Here is a 27,979-nt window from a genome sequence, read left to right as displayed (position 1 = left end):
AATCGCTGAGAATTTGTTTTTGCTGATTGAAAATGAGTGCTTGCTGTCGGGGTAATGAGGTAATCCTAATGTTACAGTCCTGCCTGGTATTGTAAGCAGCATAAACAACGCAGTAACATTTCCAGCACTGACTTCCTCTTCCACTGCCATGCAGAACAGAACAAAAAGGAGGGCAGCATTGTGTATCAGATCATCCCTGCTGGTCTTGCAGCCTGTTTATTCAGCAATGAAATCAGATAAGAGCAGATTCCACTCTTCAAGGAAGTATATTTAATCATAGAATCATACAGCGCAGAAGAGGCCCATCGAGTCAGCACTGACTAAATGATTCTAACTCTACAGCAGACCCACGTTCCCACACCAGGCCCACAGCCTTGAATGTTGTAACATTCTGAACGATCTTCCGAGTTCTCTTTAAAAGTTGTAAGGTTTCTTGCCCTCCAGGCAGTGCATTCCAGATCCCCCCACCCCACCCCACTCACCACCTCATGGCGTCATCACTGGACTGCCCACCCAGGTATGTTCAGGAGACTCCCCGTCCAAATCCTGCCACGGCAGCTGGTGGGATTTGAATTCAATTTTTAAAAATCTGAAATTTAAATGTCAATGATGACCGTGAATTCAATGTAGGTTATTGGGGGAAAGCCCATCGGGGTCACTAATGTCCTTTAGGGAAGGAAACTGCCAATCCTTACCCGGTCTGGCCTACATGTGACTCCTGACCCACAGCAATGGGGTTGACAGTCAACAACAACTTATATTTATACCTGTAAGGTATGATAGCATCGCTTTGTGAAGTTGGTTAGCTCATTTGGCTGGTAAGTAATCCCAACAGCATGGGTTCTATCCCCACACTGGCTGAGGTCACCACAAAAGACTCTCCTTCTCAAGTTCTCCCCTTGCCTGAGGCATACATGGCTTGGAAAGGGTGGATGCTAGGAAATTGTTTCCGTTAGGCGAGGAGACTAGGACCCGTGGACACAGCCTTAGAATTAGAGGGGGTCAATTCAGAACAGAAATGCGGAGACATTTCTTCAGCCAGAGAGTGGTGGGCCTGTGGAATTCACTGCCGCAGAGTGCAGTGGAGGCCGGGACACTAAATGTCTTCAAGGCAGAGATTGATAAATTCTTGATGTCACAAGGAGTTAAGGGCTACGGGGAGAATGTGGGTAAGTGGAGTTGAAATGCCCATCAGTCATGATTGAATGGCAGAGTGGACTCGATGGGCCGAATGGCCTTACTTCCACTCCTATGTCTTATGGTCTTATAATGAGCTGAAAATGTGTTGCTGGAAAAGCGCAGCAGGTCAGGCAGCATCCAAGGAACAGGAGATTCGATGTTTTGGGCATAAGCCCTTCTTCAGGAATGGGCACGTCGATTCTCCTGCTCCTTGGATGCTGCCTGACCTGCTGCGCTTTTCCAGCAACACATTTTCAGCTCTGATCTCCAGCATCTGCAGTCCTCACTTTCTCCTCTGGTCTTATAATGACCCTTAGGTTAAACCAGCACCAATCATCTCTCTCTATAATGCATATCACTTTATTTAATAAAATACCTGAAGCAGTTCACAGTAACATTGTAACGCATAGCAGAATACTGAGCCACATGAGGAGATTATAGATCAGATGACCACTGTGCTGGGGAGGGAGCTGTGTTAAAGGTGGAAAGTAAGACAAAGAGATGGAGGGCTGGGGGAGAGGGATTTCCTGAGGTACAGCTTCTAGTCAGAGACTCCAAGCTGAAGTCCCATTTAAATTTGAAATGACGGACTGCATCTTGATCTAAGCTGCAGTTTTTTAAAGTTTCCAACAGCATCCACTATGTTAACCAAAGGTTGTATCTCCTAATTTGGAACTAAACTGTATTGCCTCTGACCTCTTGGGCAGTAATGAGCAGTCGACAAACCAGTCAGAATCCATCCCTTGATTGTATTTGTATTTATCGAAATGTTAATGACTTCCTCTGTATACAGGCAGCGTTGAGTTAATTCCTGCCGTAATCAGCAGTTTCCAGCATTTCCTATCTCAACCTTACTCCTCGACACGCAACTGGCAATAAATGTTGCTCTTCCTTTTTAATTGGTGCTATTATTTTCAAATGCTGGGCAGTAACCCAGGGTTCCACACTGTATGATGCAGACAATCAGCCTCTTCAGAAAATGTTGCTTCCAAGAGCAGCTTCTATCACTGAGCTTTGTGCCTTGGGAACTTTCTCTAAGTATTCCCCTGGGATCTGCCCATAAATGCTTAAACATTCCTCTAGTTTCCTGTTTATCTCCTGAATGTTTTGCATTGGCAATTTACTATAACTCGGAATCAATGACTACCTTAAATGGAGTTAAAACAGGCACAAGGTTTATTCAGTCTGCAACAGCTGAAAGTTAGTCCAGACCGATCTGTTGCGATAGTGGAAGATACCCTGCTTTCAGCTGAAGTGGGATAGATTAAAATTGGGTAAACAGGTTAGAGTGCAACATTGCAATAAAGGTCAGATCAATGTGGACCATCACCTACAGTTCTCCAGCAAGTGGGAATAAGGACTAACCTAGAGGAGGAAAACAGATAAAGGGCGTGCCATCACACCGAGTGTTAACCACATTGGCAGTGACAAGACTTGGCAGATGGAATGTAATGCAGGGAAACATAAGGTTATGCAGAGCAGTTATAGGAGCTGAATATTGTATCAATGTAGAAAGATGGCCAGAGGCTGCAGAACAAAGGGATTTGGCAATCTGAATTCAACAGATCATAGGGAAGGCAATTGGAATACTGCGGTTATTTCAAAGGGAAAGACTATAAAGATTGAGAGGTTGTGATAAGGCACTAGTCAGAATACCATGAACAGTTTTATCTAAGGAAAGATAGACTGGCATTGGAGACAGTCCAGAAAAGGTTCACTAGACTAATCCTGAGGACAGAGTAAGTTCTCAGCAAGGGTCACCGGACCTGAAACGTTAACTCTGATTCCTCTCCACAGATGCTGCCAGACTTGCTGTGCTTTTCCAGCAATTTCAGTTTTTGTTTCTGAGTATGGAGGGACTGTTTGACTGGGAAAGGTTGGGTAGATTGGGTTTGTGGTTGTTGGAATTTAGAAGAACGAGAGACGACCTTATTGAAACATAAAGATTGTTAGAGACCTGACAGGGTAGACGCAGAGAGGTAGTATCCCCTTGTGGGAGAGTCCAGGACCAGAAGGGTATCAAAGGGGAGTGAATCCGTAGAATTCTTTACCACCCAGGGCTGTCGAGGCTGGGTCATTCAGTACATGCAAGGCTGAGGTAGACAGATTGTTAATCAGGAAGGGAATTGGGGGTATTGGGGCAAAGGTAAAAAGTAGAGCGAGGATGATCAGATCAGCCATGATCCCTTTGAATGGTGGAGCAGACTCGATGGGCTGAATGGCCTACATCTGATTAGATTAGATTAGATTAGATTACTTACAGTGTGGAAACAGGCCCTTCGGCCCAACAAGTCCACACCGACCCGCCGAAGCGCAACCCACCCATTCCCCTACATTTACCCCTTACCTAACACTACGGGCAATTTATCATGGCCAATTCACCTGATCTGCTCTTATATCTTATAATCTTATTGGAGTCAGTTAGTTGGCTGTGTCTGCCTGCTCTGAGGAAAGGTCACCGGAACCAAAACGTTAACTCTGATTTCTCTCCACAGACGCTGCCAGACCTGCTGAGCTTTTCCAGCAAAAGGTTTTGTGGCTGTCTGTGCCTTTTAGCTAGGGATTGGTTCAACGTGTCTGGGAGAAGTCTAAGGAGCGGGAGAATAAGAACACATTGTTATAAAATATATCCAGTTGGATACAGATATGAATAATTTTGGAACACCAGTGACTTTGAGTATAACACTCAAGATTGTATAAATCCTTACTGCTACAGCTGACCAATATTTGGTAAGAACAATACACACCTTTACTGGGTAAACAGGAAAGTACCTTCTAGGAGAAAGTGAGGACTACAGATGCTGGAGATCAGAACTGAAAATGTGTTGCTGGAAAAGCGCAGAAGGTCAGGCAGCATCCAAGGAGCAGGAAAATTGACCGTTCGGGCCCGAAACGTCGATTCTCCTGTTCCTTGGATGCTACCTGACCTGCTGCGCTTTTCCAGCAACACATTTTCAGCAAACAGGAAAGAACATCAGTTATAGCCACTGTTTGACAGGTTTGTGACACTCTGCATACATTATAATAAGCTGCTGTTATTCTGAGCCCTGTATCAAGTCGAATGTTTGTTGGGACACTTAGAACATAGAACATTACAGTGCAGTAGAGGCCCTTCGGCCCTCGATGTTGTGCCGACCTGTGGAACGAATCTGAAGCCCATCTATCCTACACTATTCCATTTTCATCCATATGTTTATCCAATGACCATTTAAATGCCCTTAAAGTTGGTGAGTCTACTACTGTTGCAGGCAGTGTGTTCCACGCCCCTACTACTCTCTGAGTAAAGAAACTACCTCTGATTTCTGTCCTATATCTATCACCCCTCAATTTAAAGCTATGCCCTCTCGTGCTAGCCATCACCATCCGAGAAAAAAGGCTCTCATTGTCCACCCTATCTAACCCTCTGTTTATCTGATATGTCTCAATTAAGTCACCTCTCAACCTCCTTCTCTAGAACAAAAACAACCTCAAGTCCCTCAGCCTTTCCTCGTAAGACCTTCCCTCCATACCAGGCAAAATCCTAGTAGATCTCCTCTGAACCCTTTCCAAAACTTTCACATCCTTCCTACAAAGCAGTGACCGGAACTGTACACAATACTCCAAGTGCGACTACAACAGAGTTTTGTACAGCTGCAACATGACCTCATGGCTCCAAAACTCAATCCTTTTACCAATAAAAGCTAACACATGTATGCCTTCTTAACAACCCTATCAATCTGGGTGGCAACTTTAAGGGATCTATGTACACGGACATCGAGATCTCTCTGCTCATCTACACCACCAAGAATCTTACCATTAGCCCAGTACTCTGTATTTCTGTTACCCTCTCCAAAGTGAATCACCTCACACTTTTCTGCATTAAACTCCATTTGCCACCTCTCGGCCCAGTTCTGCAGCTTATCCATGTCCCTCTGTCACCTACAACATCCTTCAGCACTATTTACAACTTTACTGACCTTAGTGTCATCTGCAAATTTACTAATCCATCCTTCCACGCCCACATCTAGGTCATTTAGAGTCATAGATTCAAAGAGATATACAGCATGGGAATAGACCCTTCGGTCCAACTGTCCATGCCGACCAGATATCCCAACCCAACCTAGTCCCACCTGCCAGCACCCGGCCTATATCCCTCCAAACCCTTCCTATTCATATACCCATCCAAATGCCTCTTAAATGTTGTAATTGTACCAGCCTCGACCACTTTCTCTGGCAGCTCATTCCACACACGTACCACCCTCTGTGTGAAAATGTTGTCCCTTAGATCTCTTTTATATCTTTCCCCTCTCATCCTAAACCTATGCTCTCTAGTTCTGGACTCCCCCACGCCAGGGAAGAGACCTTGTCTATTTATCCTATCCATGCCCCTCATGATTTTGTAAACCTCGATAAGGTCACCCCTCAGCCTCTGACACTTCACGGCTCCCTCGTTTAACCACTTCCTCCCTGCCTGACAGGTACATACTTATCAAGGACACACTGTAGCTGTTCCTTGAATAAGCTCCACATTTCAATTGTGCCCATCCCCTGCAGTTTCCTCCCCTGTCCTTTGCATCCGAAATCTTGCCTAATCGCATCGTAATTGCCTTTCCCCCAGCAATATCTCTTGCCCTGTGGTATATACCTATCCCTTTCCATCGCTAAGGTAAACAGAAATGAAACCTCTGTGCTTGTAAAAGAGTAAGACATCTAAGTTTTACCCTTCGGTGGAAGCTGCTATGATGTGGCTACAGCTCACACTGTATTTTATGAGAAAACCTCTCCCCTTGTGATTTTACGTGAACTTAGCTGAGAACAATGGGTAAAATTTAATCATGGACTTAAATTGCCGAACTGAGCAGAAAGGCCCAAAATACAGAGATCAGAACATTAGATAACACAAACCCTAGAGGATCTGAATGACTGTTTGGGTTTTGATGAATTCTTGGATTCTTACAACAGGGGAAAGGCAACTGCCCGGGGACTTATGGGAATTAAATGTGCAGGGTTACAGGGCTGCAGCGCGGATGGTGATCACCTGGTGGAATTGTTCTTACAGGGGTTAACATGGACTTGATGGAATGACTGGCTCCTTGGATGCTGCCTGACCTGCTGCGCTTTTCCAGCAACACATTTTCAGCTTTGATCTCCAGCATCTGCAGTCCTCACTTTCTCCTAGAAGGTACTTTCCTGTTTGCCCAGTAAAGGTGTGTATTGTTCTTACCAAATATTGGTCAGCTGTAGCAGTAAGGATTTATACAATCTTGAGTGTTATACTCAAAGTCACTGGTGTTCCAAAATTATTCATATCTGTATCCAACTGGATATATTTTATAACAATGTGTTCTTATTCTTCCACTCCTTAGACTTCTCCCAGACACATTGGACTGCTCAATGATGGTGAGTGACATTATTTTCACTTGTATGGTTTGTCACATTGTTAGAAATGTTTAACAACAATAGTGTGGGTGGTAGGGGAGTAATTCGATTTTTACTAGCGCTGGGAATACGAATTTACTGGAGCAGCTGGAAATTAAGTCCAATCAGGAACAAAAGGCTAGTCTCAGGAATAGGCCTGTCAAATACCGATCTGTGTGTTTCATTAGTGTCCTTTACCTAAAGGGATATAAAGCAGCAGCAGTAGGCCATTCAGCCCATCCAGCCTGCTCCACCATTTGATACCATCATGGCTGACCTCATCTCAGCCTCAACTCCATTTTCCTGCCCGCTGCCCATAATTAATTAAAAATCTAACTCCCTCCTTCAATTTATTCAATGTCTCACTGTCCACCACATAGATTCATGACCCTTCAAAAGAAATAATTTCTCATTTCTGTTTTAAACCTGCTAGCCCTTATCCTAAAACGATGACCTCTCCTTATAGAATCTGCTATCTTTGCCCCCAGTCTGGCCTACTCCAGATCCTGTGAATGCCTCTGAAATGACCCAGCAAGACATCATGGTCAAGGAGCATCAAAGACAGGGAAGAAATGCTGGCTTTGTCAACAATATATGACAAAGGAACAAAGACTTATCTCCAGTCCTCTCCTGTTCCTTCGATGAAACACCCAATGTACAACAGGATCAGAGTTAAGTATAAGCTTCTCAACAAAATAATGACACGATTAATAAAAGACATTTATAGTAATTCCATTGGGAGGTGGGAGTTGACAGTTAAGAAATAGAAACCACATTGTTTACTTTTCTGTGTGAAGTTCCCAGTGATGTTCCGTTCCAGCGTCAGTAACCAATCACTCGGCTGATCATCAGTGTTTCAAGGGGTCAGAGGTGTTTGTGCTTCACCGGAGACCCTCACTGATGATGTTACCCAGTCATGGTGACAAAACGCCTGAAAACAAACCTTCCAACTCAGTGAGCTAACCTACATACTTATTTTTTCAGTTGTAACCCACACAGAGTTGTTACAAAGATACAACTAGCCTGACTTTAACACACTGTAATTGAGAGGGTTTTGAATCAGTTGTTAGCTCACTCAGACATGACATCACTGAAGAGGCCTTTCAGCCCATCAAAGTTGCACCTACCTATCTACACCAGTCCCACTACCCCATTCTTGGCCCATAACCCTGAATGTTATGGCATTTCAATGTTCATCCGAGTACTTTTTAAAGGTTGTGAGGTTTCTTGCCTCAGCTCTGCTCCCAGACAGCGCATTCCCCATCTCACCTCACCCCACACTCTAGTTCCCTCTAAACCTGCTGTCCTTCAGCTGAAAATGATGTCCCTCATTGTTGACTCCTCAATCAACACCGTGGGCGGCACGGTGGCACAGTGGTTAGCACTGCTGCCTCACAGCACCAGAGACCCGGGTTCAATTCCCGACTCGGGTGACTGACTGTGTGGAGTTTGCACATTCTCCCCGTGTCTGCGTGGGTTTCCTCCGGGTGCTCCGGTTTCCTCCCACAGTCCAAAGATGTGCAGGTCAGGTGAATTGGCCATACTAAATTGCCCATAGTGTTAGGTAAAGGGGTAGAGGTATGGGTGGGTTGCGCTTCGGCGGGTCGGTGTGGACTTGTTGGGCCGAAGGGCCTGTTTCCACACTGTAAGTAATCTAATCAAGGTAAACAGCTACTTCCTATCCACCCGGCCTATGTCCCTCATAATCTTATACACCTCAGTCAGGTATCCTCTCTCAGCCTTCTCTGCTCCTAAGAAAACAACCTGAGCTTATCCAGCCTCTCTTCATCACTGAATCGCTCCATTCCAGGGAAACATCCTGGTGAATCTCCCCTGCACCCCCTCCAGTGCAATCCCATCCTTCCCATAGTGTGGGGACCAGATCTGCACACTGTATTCCAGCTGTGATCTAACCAAGTCCTGTGCATAGCCTCCCTGCTCTTAGAATCTACGGCACGACTAATAAAGGCAAGTGTTCCTTATTCCAGTGTAATTATTCACCTGCTAAGCTCCCTGTTCTATTAGCCTATCCTGTTAGCTTCAGGGGTCTATGCTGAAGGACCCCAAGATCCCTCTGTTCCTCTGAGCTTCCTGGTGCCCTGCCATTCATTGAGTGCTCCCTTGTCTTGTTCCTTGTTCCAAAATGCATCACCTCACATTTATCACAGTTATCCCAGTTAAATCAATCTGCCACTGATCTGCCTGTCTGACCAAGTGGACAATTCTTTAAAGATTTGGATTGAGATGTGGCTTGGATTGTTCTGGAGGTCACCAAGTCCAGCCACAAGACTCACACCTACACTCTGACCACCCGACATGGTTTCACAGCATCAAGGGCTGAAGGGCCTGCACTGCCTACTGTACTGTACTAGGCGGAAGTGGGTACTGCAGATGCTGGAGATTTGAGTCAAGATTAGATTGGTGCTGCAAAAGCACAGCAGGTCAGGCAGCATCCGAGGAGCAGGAAAATTGATGTTTCAGGCAAATCGACGTTCCTGATGAAAGGCTTTTGCCCAAAACATCAACTTTCCTGTTTCTCAGATGCTGTCTGACCTACTGTGCTTTTCCAACATCACTCTAATCTCTGTATTACCAAGACCGACAGAGAGGCAGGACATAACCACCAGCGCTTTACTGGACATGCTCACTGATGATGTTACCTCGTCATGGTGACTAAACATCTGAAAATAAACCTTCCAGCTCAGCGAGCTAACTTACTTATCATCAACCTGAGCTAGGAATCTTCTCAAAAATCACTGTAATGTTCTACGTTCTATATTGCTGTTCCTTAACTGTCGCTGTGACCAAAGGCTGGGCAGGCCAGGAGTTTGGATGAGTCGGAGGTGAGTGAATTGAAACGTATCAGACCCTGAGGGGGACTTGACGGGTGGATATGGAAAGGATGTTCACTCTTGTGGGAGAATCTAGAATGAAGGGTCAGAGTTTCAAAGAAAGGGTCACCCATTTATCACAGAGATGAGGAATCATGTTGTTTTCTCTCAGAGGGTTGAGGGGTTTTGGAATTTCCTTCTTCAAAAGGCAGAAGATGCAGCATCTTTAAATATTTTTAAGACAGAGGGAGATAGATTCTTGATGACCGGGGTGTGGGGGGTGGGGTTGGGGGGGGGAGGGGGGGAGGGTGTGAGAGGTTATGCAGGGATATAGAATTGAGATTAAAATCAGCCACGATCTTATGGAACACTGCAGCAGGCTCGCACGGCCAAATGGCCTACTCCGTTTGAGTTTCTGATTGCAGCTTTTATGATTTGAATTGAATTTCGACCGGGGCTGTGGTGAGATTTGAACCCATGCCATGTCCTAATTCCTGAAGAAGGGCTTATGCCTGAAATGTCGAATCTCCTGTTCCTTGGATGCTGCCTGACCTGCTGTGCTTTTCCAGCAACACATTTTCAGCCCAAGTCAGCATTAGCCTGGGCCTCAGGATCGAAAAACGTACTGATATTCTGACAAAACCATCATCAGCCGATGGTCATGGGGAGGTTTTGTGGGTGGGTGGGGGTATGGGGTGTGCTCAGTGAGTCTAGCCAATGCTGCCAGGCACTGGTTTCTACCACCAGCGCTGAGGAATCACTCCAAAGTGGGAATCCACTTTGGGACCAGCCAGAAAGTGTTGGAGAAACTCAGCAGGTTTGGCAGCCTCTGTTGAGAGAGAAACAGAGCTAACGTTTCAAGTCCAGTATAACTGGAGTCATTCTGAAGAAGAATCATCCTAATTTTGAAATATTAACTCTGCTTCTCTGTTCCCATCAAAGGGTCTGGGAAATGGCACTCATTTTGGTGAATGGGAGGGCAGGTTTAAAGGGCTGAATGGCCTACTCCCACTCCTATTTACGATGTTTATGTGTTTATTCAGTCATGGGCATTGTTGGCTGGGCCAGCATTTATTACCCGTCCCTAGTTGCCCCTGGAGAAGGTGGGGGTGAGCTGCCTTCTTGAACCACTGCAGTCCATGTGCTGGAGGTTGACCCACAATGCCCTGAGGGAGGCAAGTCCAAGATTTTGACTCAGTGACACTGAAGGAACAGTGATATATTTCCAAGTCAGGGCGGCGAGTGGTTCGGAGGGGAACTTGCAGGGGGTGGTGTTCCTATTTTTCTGCTGCCCTTGTCCTTCTAGGTGGAAGTGGTTGTGGGTTTGGAAAGTGCTGCCTGAGGATCTTTGGTGAATTTCTGCAGTGCATCTTGTAGATGATACACACTGCTGCTACTGAGCGTCGGTGGTGGAGGGAGTAGATGTGGTACCAATCAAGTGGGCTAGATGGTGTCAAGCTTCTTGAGTGTTATTGGAGTTGCCTTTATCCAGACCAGTCACACTCCTGCCTTGTGCCTTGTAGGTGGTGGACAGGAGTAAGAAGGTTACAAGTATAGAAGTGAGTTACTAGCTGGTGACTAGTGTTGGGTCAGTGTAGGGACCACAACTATTCATGTTAAACATTAACAATCTGGACAATGGAACTGAGGGCAGTGTTGCGAAGTTTGACACAAAGATAGCTGGAAGGCCAGGCACTGGTGGGGATGTGGGGACGTTAACTCTGATTTCCCTCCACAGGTGCTGTCAGGCATGCTGAGTTTTTCCAGTAATTTCTGTTTTCCTTTCTGATTTACAGCATCTGCTGTTCTTTCAGTTTTTATTTAAAATAGAGGCATAGACTATTTTCTAAACAGGGAAAGGCTTCAGAAATATAAAGCACAAAGGGACTGGGAGTCTTAGCTTCGGATTCTCTTCAGGTTAACCTGCAGGTCCAGTTGGCAGTTAGGAAGACAAATGCAATGTTAGCATTTATTTCAAGTGGGCTCGAATACAAGAGCAGGGATGTGTTGCTGAGGCTGAATAAAGCTCTGGTCAGACTGTGCTTGTAATATTGTGATCAGAACTGGGCTCTGTGTCTGAGGAAGGATGCCCTGGGGTTGGAGGCAGCCAAGAGGAGGTTTACAAGAATGACCCTGGGGATGAAAGGCTTGTCACATGAGGAGTGGCTGAGGACTCTGGGTCTGTATTCGATGCTGTTTAGAATGGGATGAGGGGGATATGACTGAAACTTAGAGAATACTGAGAGGCCTGGATAGAGAGGATGTGGAGAAGGTATTTCCACTACTTGGAGAGACTCAGACCCGGGGGGCACAACCTCAGAGTGAAGGGACGACCCTTTAGAATTGAGATGATGAGGAATTTCTTCAGCCAGAGGGTGGGGAATCTATGGAACTTGTTGTCACAGAGGGCAGTGGAGGCCAGGTCATTGTGTGTGTTTCAGACAGAGATAGATTCCAAATTAGTAAGGGGATCAAAGGTTAAGGGGAGAAGGCAGGAGAATGGAGATGAGAAACATATCAGCCAGGATCGAATGCAGAACAGCCTTGATAGGCTGAATGGCCTTATTCTGCTCCTCTATCCTACAGTGCTATGGCTACAAAATACACAACCTCTGACCTGCTCATCAGCCAGCTCAGTTGCTGGTCAGTGATAAGCCTTCGGGATGTTCCTAGTGGGGGATTCCATGATGATAATGCCAAGGGGCAGTGGTTAGATTATCCCTTTTGAAGATTGTCATTGCCAGGCATTCGTGTGGCGTGAATGTTACTTGACAGTTATCAGCTCAAACCTGGATATTGTCCAGATCTTGTTGCATTTGAACACGGACTGTTTCAGTATCTGAGGTGTGGCGAATGGTGCTGAAGACTGTGCAATTATCGGTGAACATCCCCATTTCTGACCTTATGATGGAGGGGAGGTCATTGATGAAGCAGCTGAAGATGGTTGGGCCTAGAACACTACCCTGAGGGAGTCCTGCAGAGATGTCCTGGAGCTGAGATGACTGACCTCCAACAACCACAACCATCTTCCTATGTGTCAGATATGACTCTGACCAGCAGAGATACGTCATGATCTGAACAAAAAACAATTACTCAAGTATAGTCATATCTTTTACACTGGAAGGAGTGATTAATGAAAGCAAATATTTCACAGAGTTAGAAATAAGTCCATCTTGTTTATACACTAATTTGAATGTACAAGCGATGAAGATTTATTTTAATGAACTTTTCCATCACTGCTCAATGTTGAGGCAGTTCATACTGCAGCTAGACTATTTCAGAGCAGAAAATGATTGCACTTTGTGAATGAGCAGCTAACTTGGAGTTAATGTTAATTGGTTTGCCTCTGAAGTTTGACCAACATTGGCTGCTCACTCTGCTTTCCGACTGACCAGATGTGTCCACTGCATCACGAACATAATCTCACAGCTTAATCGACGGGAAGCAACCAGTCAGCAACTTTACCATATAAGGGAAAAACAGGATAACAAGCCAACAGTCTGCAACCAGTCAATACTGCAGCTTTTTGTTTTCAAAGTTACGTTCTTTAAACTCCACTCGGTCACTCTAAGACCCTCTGAGAAAAAACAAAACCCAGAAGGATTTAAGACTTCAGAAGATTTCTAAGTTAAAAATATTTACTGCAAAATGACAACTTGACACCAAACAGATTTGGGAACGATGTGGCAAACTGAACTTTTATGTCTGAGTTATGTTTTTATTGTTTCCCATTCAATGTTCTACAACAATTGATTCAAGGGAATTACTGTCTTTGGTTTGTGAATAGATCCTCACTCTGCATCTATAACCTCAAATATCTGTTTCTTTTACTATGAACATGAGCAGGAATTGTGGGATAATTCACAAATTCCGATCTATTCCTGAGATGCTGCCTGGCCTGCTGTGCTTTGACCAGCAACACATTTGCAGCTATCACTGAAACTGGCCTCCTTTCATGCAGCACCAAGAAAGAAGCATTTTATCCCCCCAAACTAATGTTCTTTCACTCCAACAGATTTGATCTGGCAGGCCGCCCCATCCATGTATTACACTGACTTTTTCTTGCACTTGGATGGGATCATTTTACCTTTCTCTACGGGAGAAGATCCTGCCAAATAATCCGCTCGTCCCAGCCTTCCATTATCCAGACACGCCGCGTCGTGGAAATGGTTGGGATGGATTAGCTTTTGCAAATCCACAAACAGAAAAATCTTCACCTCAGTCACTGTGAGCAACTCTGAAACATAGGTTAGTCTTTTACTCAAGAAGAAAGGGGTGGGGTGGGGGGAGGGTTACAGATTAAAGAAATGCAAGGTCCTGTTTCTCAGGCATCTTGTTATTTATTCAGGGAGTGAAGGCTTCCCCGACTGAGTATTTGTCACCCACCTGCCCCTTGAGAAGGTGTGGGTGAGCTGTCCACTTAAGTCACTGCAGCAGGTAGGGAGGGAATTCCAGGATTGTGACCCAGCGACACCAAAGGAACGGCAATATACTTTCAAGTCAGGATGGTGAGTGGATAGATTTAAGAAGGAATAAAAACAGAAGTTGCTGCAAAAGCACAGCAGGTCCGACAGCATTTGTGAAGAAGGGTAGAGAAGGAGGCTAAGAGGAGATATGATCGAGGTTTTCAAAATCATGAGTGGGTCTGGATAGGGTAGGCCGGGAGAAGCTGTTCCTGAATATAAAATTATAGAGTCATAGAATCCCTACAGTGTGGAAACAGGCCCTTTGGCCCAACAAGTCCACACTGACCCTCTGAAGAGTAACCCACCCAGACCCATTCCCCAAACTATTATCTTATATTTACCCCTGACTCATGTACCTAACCTATACATCCCTAGACACTATGGGCAATTTCCCATGGTCAATCCACTGAACCTGTACATCATTGGACTGTGGGAGGAAAGTGGAGCACCCAGAGGAAACCCACACAGACACAGGGAGAACGTGCAAACTCCACACAGTCAGTGGCTTGAGGCTGGAATCAAACATTGGTCCCCGGTGCTGTTAGGCAGCAGTGCTAACCACTGAGGAAAAGGAACATGAGGGGCCTGGATTTAGAATGATCTACAAAAAATGGTAAGGTGAGAACACACTTTGATACCCAGTGAGTGGTTAGGGTCTGGAATGTGACGGAGGCAGGTTTAGTTCAGGCATTCCACAGCGACATTGGATAGACTTTGGATAGAAATAGTGTGCAGGGATATAGTGTGCAAGGCAGGAGGTTGGCACAAGGCAATAGAACGGGACAAGATAATACAGGCTGAGCAGGCCTGAGGGGCTGAATGGCCTTGTTCTACACCATAATAATTCTGTGATTCTGTGAGTGGCCTGGAGTGGTTTCAAAATCAGATGTGTCCTTAGGAAACTGTGCAGGAATTGGGGCAAATCCACTAAATGGATGAAAGAGCCTAACTAAAAAAGAAAATTATCATCCTGAAAATATACCCAACTTAATTTAAAAGAGGTTCAATTTACACGAGCGCCAATACTTTGCAATGAAAATCTTACTTTCATTCACTGCCCAGTTATGGCTGCGCATATATTATGTCGATATTACGGTCCAAGGATCAGTCTACTTCATCAGAAAGTAAAATGAAAAGGCAGGATGAAATCAGCAGGTTAGACAACCCGACTGCCAAGAAACAGAGTCAAGATTTCAGGTCAGTAACTTTTCAACAAAAACGAATCAGTTCCAGTCAGATATCAGATAGCCAATGACACCTGACCCAACGGGATCAGTTGCCATCAATGAATTTGTTTTTAAGGTGCATTGATTTAGCATTTTCCTTCCTGTAATGTCACTGTGCCCCCCCTCCCCACTCGAGTAAACTTTCTGTGGTTTAAAAATTCCTTTGCCAAATTGCTATTCAAATGAATGGCATCCAAAGATAAGAGTTAGTTAATCACATCATTCCCTCTCTAACTCACAGAAATGACTGCAGTTTTCATTTAACATTCAAAAAAAAATGTTCTCCTTTTCCAAAACCCCACATAGTTTTACATTCCCTTCTCTAAAACCCCATGTAGTTTCAGATTCCCTTCCATAAATTCCCATGTAGTTTCAGATTCCCTTCCCTAAAACCCCACATAATTTCACATTCCCTTCCCTAAAACCCCATGTAGTTTCACATTCCCTTCCCTAAATCCCCACATAGTTTTACATTCCTTTCTCTAAAACCCCATGTAGCTTCACATTCCCTTCCCTAAATCCCCATGTAGTTTCACATTCCCTTCTCTAAAATGCCATGTTGTTTCAGATTCCCTTCCCTCAAATCTCACGTAGTTTCACATTCCCTTCCCTAAACCTCATGTGGTTTCAGATTCCCCTCCCTAAAACCCCATGTAGTTTCACATTCCCTTCCCTAAAACTCCATGTAGTTTCACATTCCCTTCTCTAAAACCCATGTAGTTTCAGATTCCCTTCCATAAATCCCCATGTGGTTTCAGATTCCCTTCCCTAAAATCCCAAGTAGTTTCACATTCCTTTCCCTAAAACCCCATGTAGTTTCAGAATCCCTTCCCTAAATCCCCATGTAGTTTCACATTCCTTTCCCTAAAACCCCATGTAGTTTCAGAATCCCTTCCCTAAATCCCCATGTAGCTTCACATTCCCTTCCCTAAATCCCCATGTAGTTTCACATTCCCTTCTCTAAAATGCCATGTTGTTTCAGATTCCCTTCCCTCAAATCTCACGTAGTTTCACATTCCCTTCCCTAAACCTCATGTGGTTTCAGATTCCCCTCCCTAAAACTCCATGTAGTTTCACATTCCCTTCTCTAAAACCCATGTAGTTTCAGATTCCCTTCCATAAATCCCCATGTAGTTTCAGATTCCCTTCCCTAAAATCCCAAGTAGTTTCACATTCCTTTCCCTAAAACCCCATGTAGTTTCAGATTCCCTTCTCTAAAATGTAGTTTCACGTGCCCTTGCTGGTTAATGGTGACCTCACTAAGACCATTAACATGAAACCTCCCACACAGACTGTTACTCCTGTTGGTAAATTCTGGACTGATTATTAATGATGGGTCCTGGGATAGGGATTGGAGGTCATCACTGGAGGGGCCCAGAGACCCCTCAGTTTCCACAGAAGTTTCCGGAGTGTCCGTGAAGTAATGCAGGTGGGATGCATTGTTGCCTTTGGCTATCCCTTTCCTGGTTAAAGAGAAAGTGAGGACCTGCAGATGCTGGAGATCAGAGTCAAAAAATGTGATGCTGGAAAAGAATCTGAGACTCATGGCCAGTGAGGAGCAGGAGAATCGACATTTTGAGCATAAGCCACTCATCAGGAATGTGATGAAGAGCTTGATCCTGATGAAGAGCTCATTCTGGAAACATTGACTCTTCTGCTCCTCAGATGCTGACTGACCGGCTGTACTTCTCCAGCACCAAACCTTTTCAGCCTTCCTGCTGAAGTGGACTCCCGTCACGTGTGGCTGACATCACACTGCGTCCAGTGGGAGATCTTCACGAGAGAGTTTCAACATTTAAACCAATAGGTTGATTCAAGTGTTTGCACCAATGGCACACAGTGGGCAGTGTGCCAACAGTGCCCCTTTGTAAACAAGACAGGGTAAAGAAACCCAGACACACTCAGCACTGGGCAGCGAGTCAACTGGCCATGGTGGGTTCCATCGAAACGTTGCCAGTTTTCCCCAGTATGAACCAGAGAGCCTAATCCCACTCCAGGAAGAGCAGGGATATATACCAGGGAGTGAAGTACTTACAGCTGCAGAGAGTACAGCCTTACCTTAAATAGAAATAAAAAAGAAGTGTTTTCATATCATCAATCAATGCTCACCATTGGCACAATCGCATGGAAGTTTGTTTTAATAGGACATTGATGAACTTTCTAGGCTGGAGAGTTTCAGGGATGAAGAGAGATTGAACAGACTGGGATTATTTTCCTTCGTGCTGAGGACACTGTGCAAAATTATGAGGAGCATAGACAGGGAGACAGGGAGAAACCTCTCCTCCCGATGACCAAGCCCAAGGGCATCGATTCAAAGTGAGGGGCAGGAGGTTTCGAGGAGTGTGAGGAAAATCTTTTTCACCTGGAGGGTGGTGGGAATCTGAGACTCACGGCCTGTGAGGGTGGGAGAGGCATAACCCCCCCTCACACTGAAGAAGGATTTAGATGTGCACTTGCAGTGCCCAGGCTATGGGTCAAATCTGGGAAATGGGATTGAGTAATGAGCTTTTGACTGGTGCAGGCTCGATGGACTGAAGGGCCTTTTTCTGTGCTGTAGCCCTTCATGTCTCTGAATTTATGGAATTATAATTGAGTTGGTTTTTGGGAAAGGAGGGAGTAAATCCATGACTATTAATTTATTTTTAAATAAACAGTCCTTGACCCAGAGCCTGTTTGTGAACCAGAGAATGGGAAGTTCACCTCTTTCAACAACAAACCTGACTGATGAACCAGCAGTCACATCCCTCCAAAAACAGGAACTGTATCCTGTCCTGATGTGGCATTTTCTAACCAACCTACATCAGAGATGTTATTACACATCTCTGGAACAGGTAGGACTTGAATCGAGACCTCCTGACTCAGAGGGCGGGACACTACCACCGTGCTACAAGAGCCTTTCCTGGCCTGTGTGATCCTGTCAGCCTGACGGGTTGGTGCAGGGGGATGGGTTTCAGGAAGGTGGGAGGGGAGGTGGTGAGGGGAGGTAAGTGGGGAGGTTGGCTGGGGTGTTGTTGGGTAGTGGAGGGAGCCCTCCCTTCCTCAAAGCTGAGTTTGAAATAGATTTCCATCGAAGGGACACTCTGACATCAGAGTGACATCATCTGACATCAGAGCCCCTTCCTGCCCGATGTCTCCAAAAGCTCCCTCCTAAGGCTGGAAATGGGGATGACAGGCAGAGCGAGACGTGGCTATTCTGGGTCAAACCCCTGCACCCCCCTCCCAAACCAAGGCAATGAGATGACGTCCCCCCCACCCATCATCCTCTCCCTTCGCCCCCTCCCTCCCCTACCCCTGAGGGGAAAAGGGGACTGAATCACTCCCACCTACTCACCACCTCCCAATGGATCCCAAATCTAATCTCAACTTGGCAGGATCCTGGGCAGGAATGGATCAGGTTCATTGCTGAGCTCCCTAAACATAAACACTGGGCCTTTTTTTAAATCAAAATTTACAAACAAACAATATTGTAAGAGAATCACAGAGGTCTTACAAGATAAAGGGAAAGTCTCCATAGCCCTACCAGACCTTTGGTCTGCTCTATTGTTAGACAGAGAGAGAGAGAGAGAGAAAGCGATGACTCGTGTTTGTTTAACCCGACGGTCCTTAAGACTCTAAGACACAGGAGCAGAAATTAGGCCATTCAGCCCATCAACTCTGTTCTGCCATCCAATCATGGCTAATAAGTTTCTTCAGAGCTGAAGATGTGTTGCTGGAAAAGCGCAGCAGGTCAGGCAGCATCCAACGGACAGGAGATTCAACGTTTCGGGCATAAGCCCTTCATCAGGCCTCCTGATGAAGGGCTTATGCCCAAAACGTCGAATTTCCTATTCCTTGGATGCTGCCTGACCTGCTGCGCTTTTCCAGCAACACATTTTCAGCTCTGATCTCCAGCATCTGCAGACCTCACTTTCTCCCTGATAAGTTTCTTCACCCCATTCTCCTGCTTTCTCCCCATCGCCCTTGGCTCCCTTGATACTGAAGAGCCTATCTATCACAGTCTTAAATATACTCAATGACCTGGCCCCAACAGCCTTCTGCGGCAATGAATTCCATAAATTCTCCACTTTCTGGCTGAAGAAGTTTCTCCTTATCTCTGTTATAAAAGGTCTTCTCTTTACTCTAAGGCTGTGCCCTCGGGACCTACCAATGGAAACATCTTCGCACCATCCACTCTGTCCATTCAGTATTCCATAAGTTTCATTTAGATCCCTCCAATTCTTCAAAAATCCATCGAGTATATAAAGGAGAGTCCCTCATGGTAATCTCAGCCAGTGTGTTACAGCGCAAAAGGAGTCCATTCAGCCCATTGTGCCTGTCCCACCTCTTCAAACAATGATCATTACCTCCTGTGACTGTGCCACTGAGGCTGGATATCCAAGTTTGTGAGGTGTGGCCGGGTTCCTTTTGCTTTTACGGTAACATTGCTGTTCTGACTGAGCCTTTCATTTCGTAAGATGTGGAGGTACGGTGTTGGACTGGGGTGGACAAAGTTAAAATTCACCCAACACCAGGTTATAGTCCAACAGGTTTATTTGGAAGCACTAGCTTTCAGAGTTAGTGCTTTCAAAAGCTAATGCTTCAAATAAACCTGTTGGACTATGGCCTGGTGTTGGGTGATTTAATAAGAGGTGACCATTGGAATTGTGACAGAGAGCAGTCTTCACTGCTGGGGTGGGAACTGCTGCCAATTGAACCAGTGTCACACCTCAACAGACAGGTTCCTGGAGCTTTGTTCAGACTGAGGCAATCTGCAGTAACGTAAGGTGCATTGTCAGTTACTGCTGTAAAAGGCCCCATTACAACCTCATTGAGATTTTTGAAGGCAAGAGCCAGTTGATAAATTGAGTAATCAAATGTTTGCACCTCTTCCTCAGCTGAACTTGTGGCCTAATCTTGCAGGAAGGGAGCTCAATGCTGGTCATGTTTGGTTTTATGGACAGCGGAGAGGGTTATTTATAGTTAAAGTCACTGAATCTCATTGGCAATGCTGTCTTTCTAAAACAAAAACACAAGTCATGCTGGATTCACAATGGTCCGAATTTGACAGGAGTATTTTTATGTCCAATATGGTTTGTTGAGGGTGTGAATTCTTCTGAGGATGTGAAACAGCAGAAGTACTTTGCAGGTCATAGAGAGAGTGGCCCAGAGCTGGGTCAGGACTGACTGGAGGGAGATTAGGTGGCGGTGTCTGGCTGCGAGTGGAACGGAGCATCTGGAAGGAGAAACGTTTCTGAAGGTTTCAGATTTGTTGTAGGTAGTGGTTATCCTGTTCAGATCCAAATTGTGCTGGTCTGAATGTTGTCTGGAGTCCGTGCGGGATCAGTCGGTTCCATAGGCAGGAGCTGAAGGAGATGTGGATGTGGTAGTGAGTCTGCTGCAGGACGTGGTTGAAGAGCTTCAGGACAGAGGAGATGACCTGGGGGGGGGGGGGAAGGTACAGTGACTGCGACACTCACTGAGATCCTTGTAGAGGGAGGGGGAGAACTTCTTCACGATGGGCCTCCTTGGAAGAGGCTTCACAGTGAGGTTATAATCATTAAGATTAAATTACTTACAGCGTGGAAACAGGCCCTTCGGCCCAACAAGTCCACACCGACCCTCAGAAACCCACACAGACACAGAGAGAATGCGCAAACTCCCCACAGACAGTTGCCTGAGGGGGGAATTGAACCCAGGTCTCTGGTACTGTGAGGCAGCTGTGCTAACCACTGTGCCACCATGCTACCCATTGTGGAGAAAGTGAGAGCTGCAGATGCTGGAGATCAGAGGCAAGAGTGTGGCGCTGGAAAAGCACAGCAGGTCAGATAGTATCTGATGAGCAGGAGAGTCGACATTTCAGGCATAAGCCCATCATCAGGATTCCTACTTATGCCTGAAACATCGATTCTCCTGCTCCTCGGATGCTGCCTGACCTGCTGTGCTTTTCCAGCACCACACTCTAGACTCTGATCTCTAGCACCTGCAGTCCTCATTGTCTCCTTGGGGTATTTTTACTCCCACTATCACTTGAACAGTGCCCACTCTCCAAAGAAATATAAACTTTTAAAGAAAATTCTACATGAATTTGTAAATGCTATTTGGATTGCTTCCTACTTCATGTCAGAAACTGATTGAGGGAGAATGAAGAATTCTTTTGCATTAAATGCTCACAAACTCTCTAACCATGGCCAGTGCTGACATCAGGACTCTGAGCTTGTTTTAAAACTTGGCACCCCATGCCTTTTTATGGTCTTCATTAAGTGCTCAAAGATTTGGACAAGGTCCTTGCAAAGTTAAGAGAATGCATATTTGCTCCATAATCGATGAGTTGTCTGCCTTAAAGACGGGCCTGGAACTCGGCTTTGATCAAGCTCCTGAGAACAAAATGAAATTTCTAGCGAGGGTTGTGAGCTCAGGTTGAAGATGTTCCCCACGGTTACTTCACAAGGAAAGGCTGCGTAGACAGTCCCCCCAGTGCCTCCCATTGGGTTTACATTCTCATTTCTGGTGCCTTTTCAGACACATCGGAAAGTGAAAGGCTCTTCATTAGACATTGCTGATTTGACACAGCCACCCCAGCACCACCCCCCTCCCCCTACAAAATGTATAGAGCAGGCAGATAAAAATATTGCATTCAGGTCGGATTAACGATTGAAACGGGCCAATTTTCCCCCAACAGCAGCATACTGGTTATCTGCATTCTATAGTTGGTAACCACAAATATTCAAAAAATGAAAAACAACATGATTATTTTTAACCCCTCCTGCTGCTTTTGCAGGGGGATGAGCAGCGTTAGACCGGAAATTAATGTTCCATTTCTGGAGACTCTTAGGTAAAAACAATGACTGCAGATGCTGGAAACCAGATTCTGGATTAGAGTGGTGCTGGAAAAGCACAGCAGGTCAGACAGCATCCGAGGAGCAGGAAAATCGACGTTTGCTCTCCACCCTTCAGGCACTCTGCCTCTATTCCTGATGAAGGGCTTTTACCCGAAACGTCAATTTTCCTGCTCCTCGGATGCTGCCTGATCTGCTGTGCTTCTGGAGACCCTTATTCAATCCCAGAGGGATTAACCCTGCATTACAAAGCGTTCTCTTATATCATGTAGCTTGCTGCTGCACAGTGAGCTGGGGTTTAAGGATAGAATGATCAAGGCGAAAACAAAGTCAAGAACAGTCTTTGGGTTTGTAACGCTATTTGTTATACACTAAGTACTGAGATATGTGGCAATCATAGATATACAAACTCTGATGACAGTCACATGAGGTAAAGACTCATTGATGTCTTTCATCTCATCATGTCCATGTGCTCTCAGATTTCTCTACTGCGATCTGTTCTAATTCCAGCCTTACAGTTCCATGACATTACCGCAAGGCTACTCCAGGGTCCAGAAGCTCTTATACAACAGTTTCTCTGTCAGAGTCTGTCCCTTTGTCCCCCTTTCTCTCTTTCTTGCCTCTGGGTTTCTATTTTCTCATTTCTTGCTGTTCTTTTGCTTCAATTTGTTCATCCAGGTTCATGATATCACAGCAGACACGGGGTCAGGCTGTCTAGGACTGAGATGAGGAGAAATGTCTTCACCAAAGAATGGGGAACCTGTCGAATTCTCTGCCACTGAAAACAGTTGAGACCAAAACATCAAATATTTTGAAGAAAGAATTAAATGTATTTCTTAGGACCAAAGGGATCAAAGGGTACGGGGAGAAAGTGGGAGCATGAGACTCGGTTGGATGATTAGCCATAATCTTATTGAATGGTGGGGCAGGCTCGAAGGGCCGAATGGCCTACTCCTGCTCCTATTTATCTGTGTTTCACATCATGTAGTGCTCAACTGTTAAGATGATCTCCTTCTGATTTATAGAGCTTTGTCTGAGCGGAGCCCAGACCCCATCAGTTTTTAAGCAAGGGGGAGAGATCCCAACCTCGACATTCTGAGTCGAAGCTGAGCTTGAGGAGTCCCTATGTGAAGAGTTACAACCGGTCACACTGTGGTCAGGCAGTGACAGCACCCAATGACACAGGAAGGTGATGTTATCTGTTGCTGCATTACCACTTGGATAGCTTGGATTAGAACTCAGTTAGGTTGCAATCTGACTTCTCACACTTACCCAATGAGGAGAGCAGTGAAATCCTTTTCCAAATGTCTGGATTTGAGCTCAGGTTTCAGTGTGAAAGAGAATATCCGACAATCATACCACTTAATGTTACCCTTTCCCAAAATATCAGGAGTTTTAAATTAAATATGTCATACCTGACTAATTAATATCACTTTGGCTGCATCAATGATGCAAATGGTTTTGGACAAACTACATTAACTTGCCCGAAACGTCGATTTCGCTGCTCCTCGGATACTGCTGTGCTTTTCCAGCACCACTGATCCAGAATCTGGTTTCCAGCATCTGCAATCATTGTTTTACCTCTAAGCTACATTAACTATCATTTTAATGTGACAAATTACATATGTCTCAGAGATAATTGCAATATCCACTTAAGATGCTGTCTCCTTGAATAAGTGATTGCTGATTTAGTACAGAAAGACTCTATTTATTAACATTCCAAAGACAATGGACATAAAGTAACTTGTAGAATATTCTGAACATAATGACATGATGGGGCTGCTTAACTGAAACCTTAGAATTTAGAAAATATTATTTACAATGCCTGTTTAAAATTGTATAGAGTTTTTAGATTAGATTACCTACAGTGTGGAAATAGGCCCTTTGACCAGTCCACACCAACCTGCCAAAGAGTAACCCACCCAGACCCATTTCATCCTGGCAATTTTAGCATGGCCAATTCACCTGACCTGCATGTCTTTATGATTGTGGGAGGAAACTGGAGCAAGCCCACACAAACACGGGGAGAATCTGCAAATACTACACTACACAGACCTGAGGCTGGAATTGAACCTGGGACCCTGGTGCTGTGAGGCAGCAGTGTTAGCCACTGAGCCACCATAGAGATGTACAGTACAGAAACAGTCCAACTCCTCCATGCCGACCAGATATCCCAACCCAATCTAGGCCTACCTGCCAGCACCTGGCCCATATCCCTCTAAACCCTTCCAATTCATATACCAATCCAGATGCCTTTTTAAATGTTGTAACTGTACCAGCGTCCACCACTTCCTCTGGCAGCTCATTCCATACACGTACCACCCTCTGTGTGAAAACGTTTCCTCTTAGGTCTCTCTTATATCTTTCCCCTCTCACGCTAAACCTATGCCGTCAAGTTCTGGACTCTCCAACCCCAGGGAAAAGACCTTGCCTTCTGTCATTGTCGTAAAGGGGAGGTAAACTTGACAAAGGATCCCAACAGGAAACCTTTGATTCCTCACCACCTTTTTCTGTCTTTGACTTTTTCAAGACAAAGATTTCCGGACTCCCTATCCAACAGGTGACATAGTCAGATTCTTTACGGGAGTACCTTTGTTTCTTATTTACATATATATTTAACTCTTGACATAGCGAAAACAACACACTTCCCCATTTCTTACACATACTTATCCCATCCAAGCCCCTCATGATTTTATAAACCTCTATAAGGTCACCCCTCAGCCTCCGATGCTCCAGGGAAAACAGTTGTGGCCTATTCAGCCTCTCCCTGTAGCTCAAATCCTCCAACCCTGGTAACATCTTTCTAAACCTTTTCTGAACCCTTTCAAGTTTCACATCATCCTTCCAATAGGAGGGAGATCAGAATTGCACACAATATTCCAATAGTGGCCTAACCAATGTCCTGTACAACCGCAACATGACCTCCCAACCCCTGTACTCAATACTCTGATCAATGAAGGCAAGCACCAAACACCTTCTCCACTATCCTGCCTACTCCACTATCAAGAAATTATGAACCCTCCAGGCCCTTGAAAGATATTGGGGAACTATCTAACCAGTTGAAAGGTCATTGAGCTGTAACGTTAACTCTGTTTTTATCTCAGTCAGTTCCTGCCAGAGCTAGACCAGAGAAGCCTAACGAATAGGAACAGGAGGAGGCCATTCAATCCCTCCAGCCTGCTCTGCGCTTCAATAGGATCATGGCTGATCCTACATTCTCATATCCACTTTCCTGCATTTTCCCATGACCTGCTTAGCATTTCCAACAATCCATGATTTCCTTTCATGTTTCGTGCCCCAGAAGTATTTTATTTTTGGACGAATTCATTGTGCAGTTTGTACCTTCACCCACTGAAGGTTGTGTTGATTCCTGTCAATTGCTGGTCATTTCTTTGCGATATTCACAATGTTTATCTAGTTACTCATTAAGTTTGTTGTTTTTTTTAATAAGCTCAAAGGATGCATATGCAACATATTTCAAAACTATAGATCGCAATGCTCCATAATGAGAGTGAGGTTGTACTGAATCCCTGGGAAATGGGATGAAAGAAATCAGGTGAAGGGTTGGGAGAACAGAGTGGACAGGTGGGAGTAGGATTATCCGGGAGAGGGGGAGCTTCATGTTGTCCTTGTTGGGATGAATAATTTGTTTCCACTTCTCCGCAACAGCTGATAAGATTACTCGAGGTAAACAAACCAATCCACAACTGAACCAAAGCTCAAAATGTTCGCAGGACAGTAACCTCCTCAAACACCTTGCCTCCACACCCTGTGCTTTAACCTCTGTCACTGACGCTGGGATATCCTGGATTGTTCCATCTCCACTGATCTCCCGCATCACCGACCAGCTCCTCCTCTGTTCTGATCACACCAACCCTTTATCATCTCTCTCCTTCTATCTTCCATTCTTTCTCCCTCCACCTTGCTCAAGAGGAACCAAATTGCACATAATCTTTGCTCCCGCTTGGGAACCACACCAGCTTTGTAGCTCTAGCTCATAAATATCACCAAGGCTTTGAAAGATTGGCATCTACAGCTCTCTGGTGTTCCCACTTTCGCTGTTGAAACCTTTCGCTGCGTCTCACCACTATCTCCGCCCTCCATAATTGACCAATGATTGAAAACTCTGCTGCATGCCTCAGTCATTATTCTCTCTCAGTCACCTCAATGAGTCATCATTAAGTCTCCCTCACCTTGCTGAGTCACCACTAGGTCTCCCTCACCTTGCTGAGTCATCATTAAGTCTCCCTCACCTCGATGAGTCATCATTAAGTCTCTTCACCTCCCTGAGTCACCACTGGATCTCGGTCACCTCGCTGAGACATCATTAAGTGTACCTCACCTTGCTGAGTCACCACTGGATCTCGGTCACTTGCTGAGTCATCATTAAGTCTCCCTCACCTCGCTGAGTCACCACTGGGTCTCAGTCACCTTGCTCAGTCATCATTTCTGCCATCCCTGTTCATCTTCAAATGTATCTGGTCTCCAGTTTGGATTTCACCTTTCTCTGTTGTTCTTGTTGGTGAAGTCTTCACCCTACTTGAGCTCTAACCAATGGAATTCCTTCCTTAGGTTTCCTGTATCACCATCTCCTTTCTCAAAGCTCGTTTCTCTGAAGAGGGTTTTGATGATCACCCTTAATCCTCACACTTGATTCTATTCCTCCCTTAAGCAATTTGGAACTTTTTGTTTCATCTTAATAGTATCAAATGCACATGAATTGCTTAGGTTATATAAACGATAATAGATTCTGGAGAGAGATTTAAAAGCTGTAACCCAAGAGTTAAGATGGTAGATGAGGCAAGGTCTTTTGTGTAGGTTGTAATCTGTAATCACTCCAGATTGTCTGTTATTTTCCATTCATTTCAAATACAACAAATAAATAAAAGAGTAATGTCTATCAGACAAACACATTCTACAGTTTTGTCCCTTAAGTACTGTTGGAAACATTTCACCAACAATTGTACTTTATGACTGCTAACAGAAAAAGTCAAAACAAGTAAAAAATGAATTTACCAACGTTTATAAGACAAACAAATTTCTTTGCTTTTTAAAAACGGTTTCCTGTTTTGGAGTTGATTAGTACAATTCCAAGAACCAGTAACTCTAATTCTGCTGTAATTAAAGCTTCTTTCCTTTGTTTGAATTTTTGTGGAAAGGTTAGTGAGCGCGCCTTAATAGCATTCTTTTCACAGTGGACACAAGAACACCCTGGAAATAGGCTTTAACCAGGTTCAGTGGTAAAAACACAAACAGTAGGTGGGTGTTTACCTTGCAGCATACTCCTGTATGCGGTGTCGGCAATAGCATAGATATGGGGTGGCATCTCATGTCGTTTCTTCCCTTTGTACATTTCGACAATCTTCTCAGTGTAGATGGGCAACATTTTGTATGGGTTCACGACAACACAGAAAAGACCTGAGTACGTCTGAAAAAGAGGAGTAACAACATCCATTTGTACTGTCGCTCAGTTTCATAAATTAGCTTATTAATGGTCAGTAAAACACATTCAATAAAACAGAGTTTTGTGTTTCTGAAAGGTATTCCCGGTCATCTGATAAAAGTTATGACTGTATAAGCTCCAAGTTCACTTAATTCGCATTAAATCTCAAATTTATTTTCACCTAAGCTTAGATTTCAAAGGTGTGGCAACTGTTGATGGTCTAGAGAATAAGAACAAAACTAAAAATTAATTTGGAATTGTAAATATTCTTGAAAAGCAAGAACCTGGACGGTCTTTCAAATATTGAATTTGAAAATCTCTAGATGCCTCAACACACTCATCACCTATTATTCTCTTTATAATTCTTCTGAAACTAGGAATATGTATTTCAATGTAGGAGCAAATTACTGCAGATGCTAGAATCTGTACGGCAAACAAAAAGTGCTAGAGGTCACAGTGGATAGTTTTAGATTTGAAACATTAGCTTGCTCTCTCTCCTTGGATGATGTCTGATCTCCAGCATTTTTTTTGTTTTCAGTGCGTATTTCAAGCTGGAGAAGTTTTGACTTCTTGTTTTAGGTAAATTTTTTTACTTTCTCATGTTTCAAAAAGATTCTGAAAT

The 27,979-nt window shown here is 44.7% G+C and overlaps 1 protein-coding gene across 3 annotated transcripts in view; it reads right to left on the bottom strand.

Annotated features, from left to right (window-relative positions):
- LOC132825314 (myosin-11-like) overlaps window positions 1-27,979 on the bottom strand; it is a 189,621-nt gene that overhangs the window by 126,565 nt on the left and 35,077 nt on the right. For all 3 annotated transcript variants that reach the window (XM_060840427.1, XM_060840428.1, XM_060840426.1), the window contains exon 3: window positions 27,186-27,342. In XM_060840427.1, coding sequence (XP_060696410.1) covers window positions 27,186-27,342 — 157 coding nt within the window. The remainder of the gene's footprint in view (window positions 1-27,185; window positions 27,343-27,979) is intronic.

The sequence above is a fragment of the Hemiscyllium ocellatum genome, chromosome 20, assembly GCF_020745735.1.
Source record: "Hemiscyllium ocellatum isolate sHemOce1 chromosome 20, sHemOce1.pat.X.cur, whole genome shotgun sequence".
Taxonomy (NCBI): Eukaryota; Metazoa; Chordata; class Chondrichthyes; order Orectolobiformes; family Hemiscylliidae; genus Hemiscyllium; species Hemiscyllium ocellatum.
The sequence above is the reverse complement of the archived record's forward strand: the minus strand, read 5'-3'. Positions and strand labels throughout refer to the sequence as shown.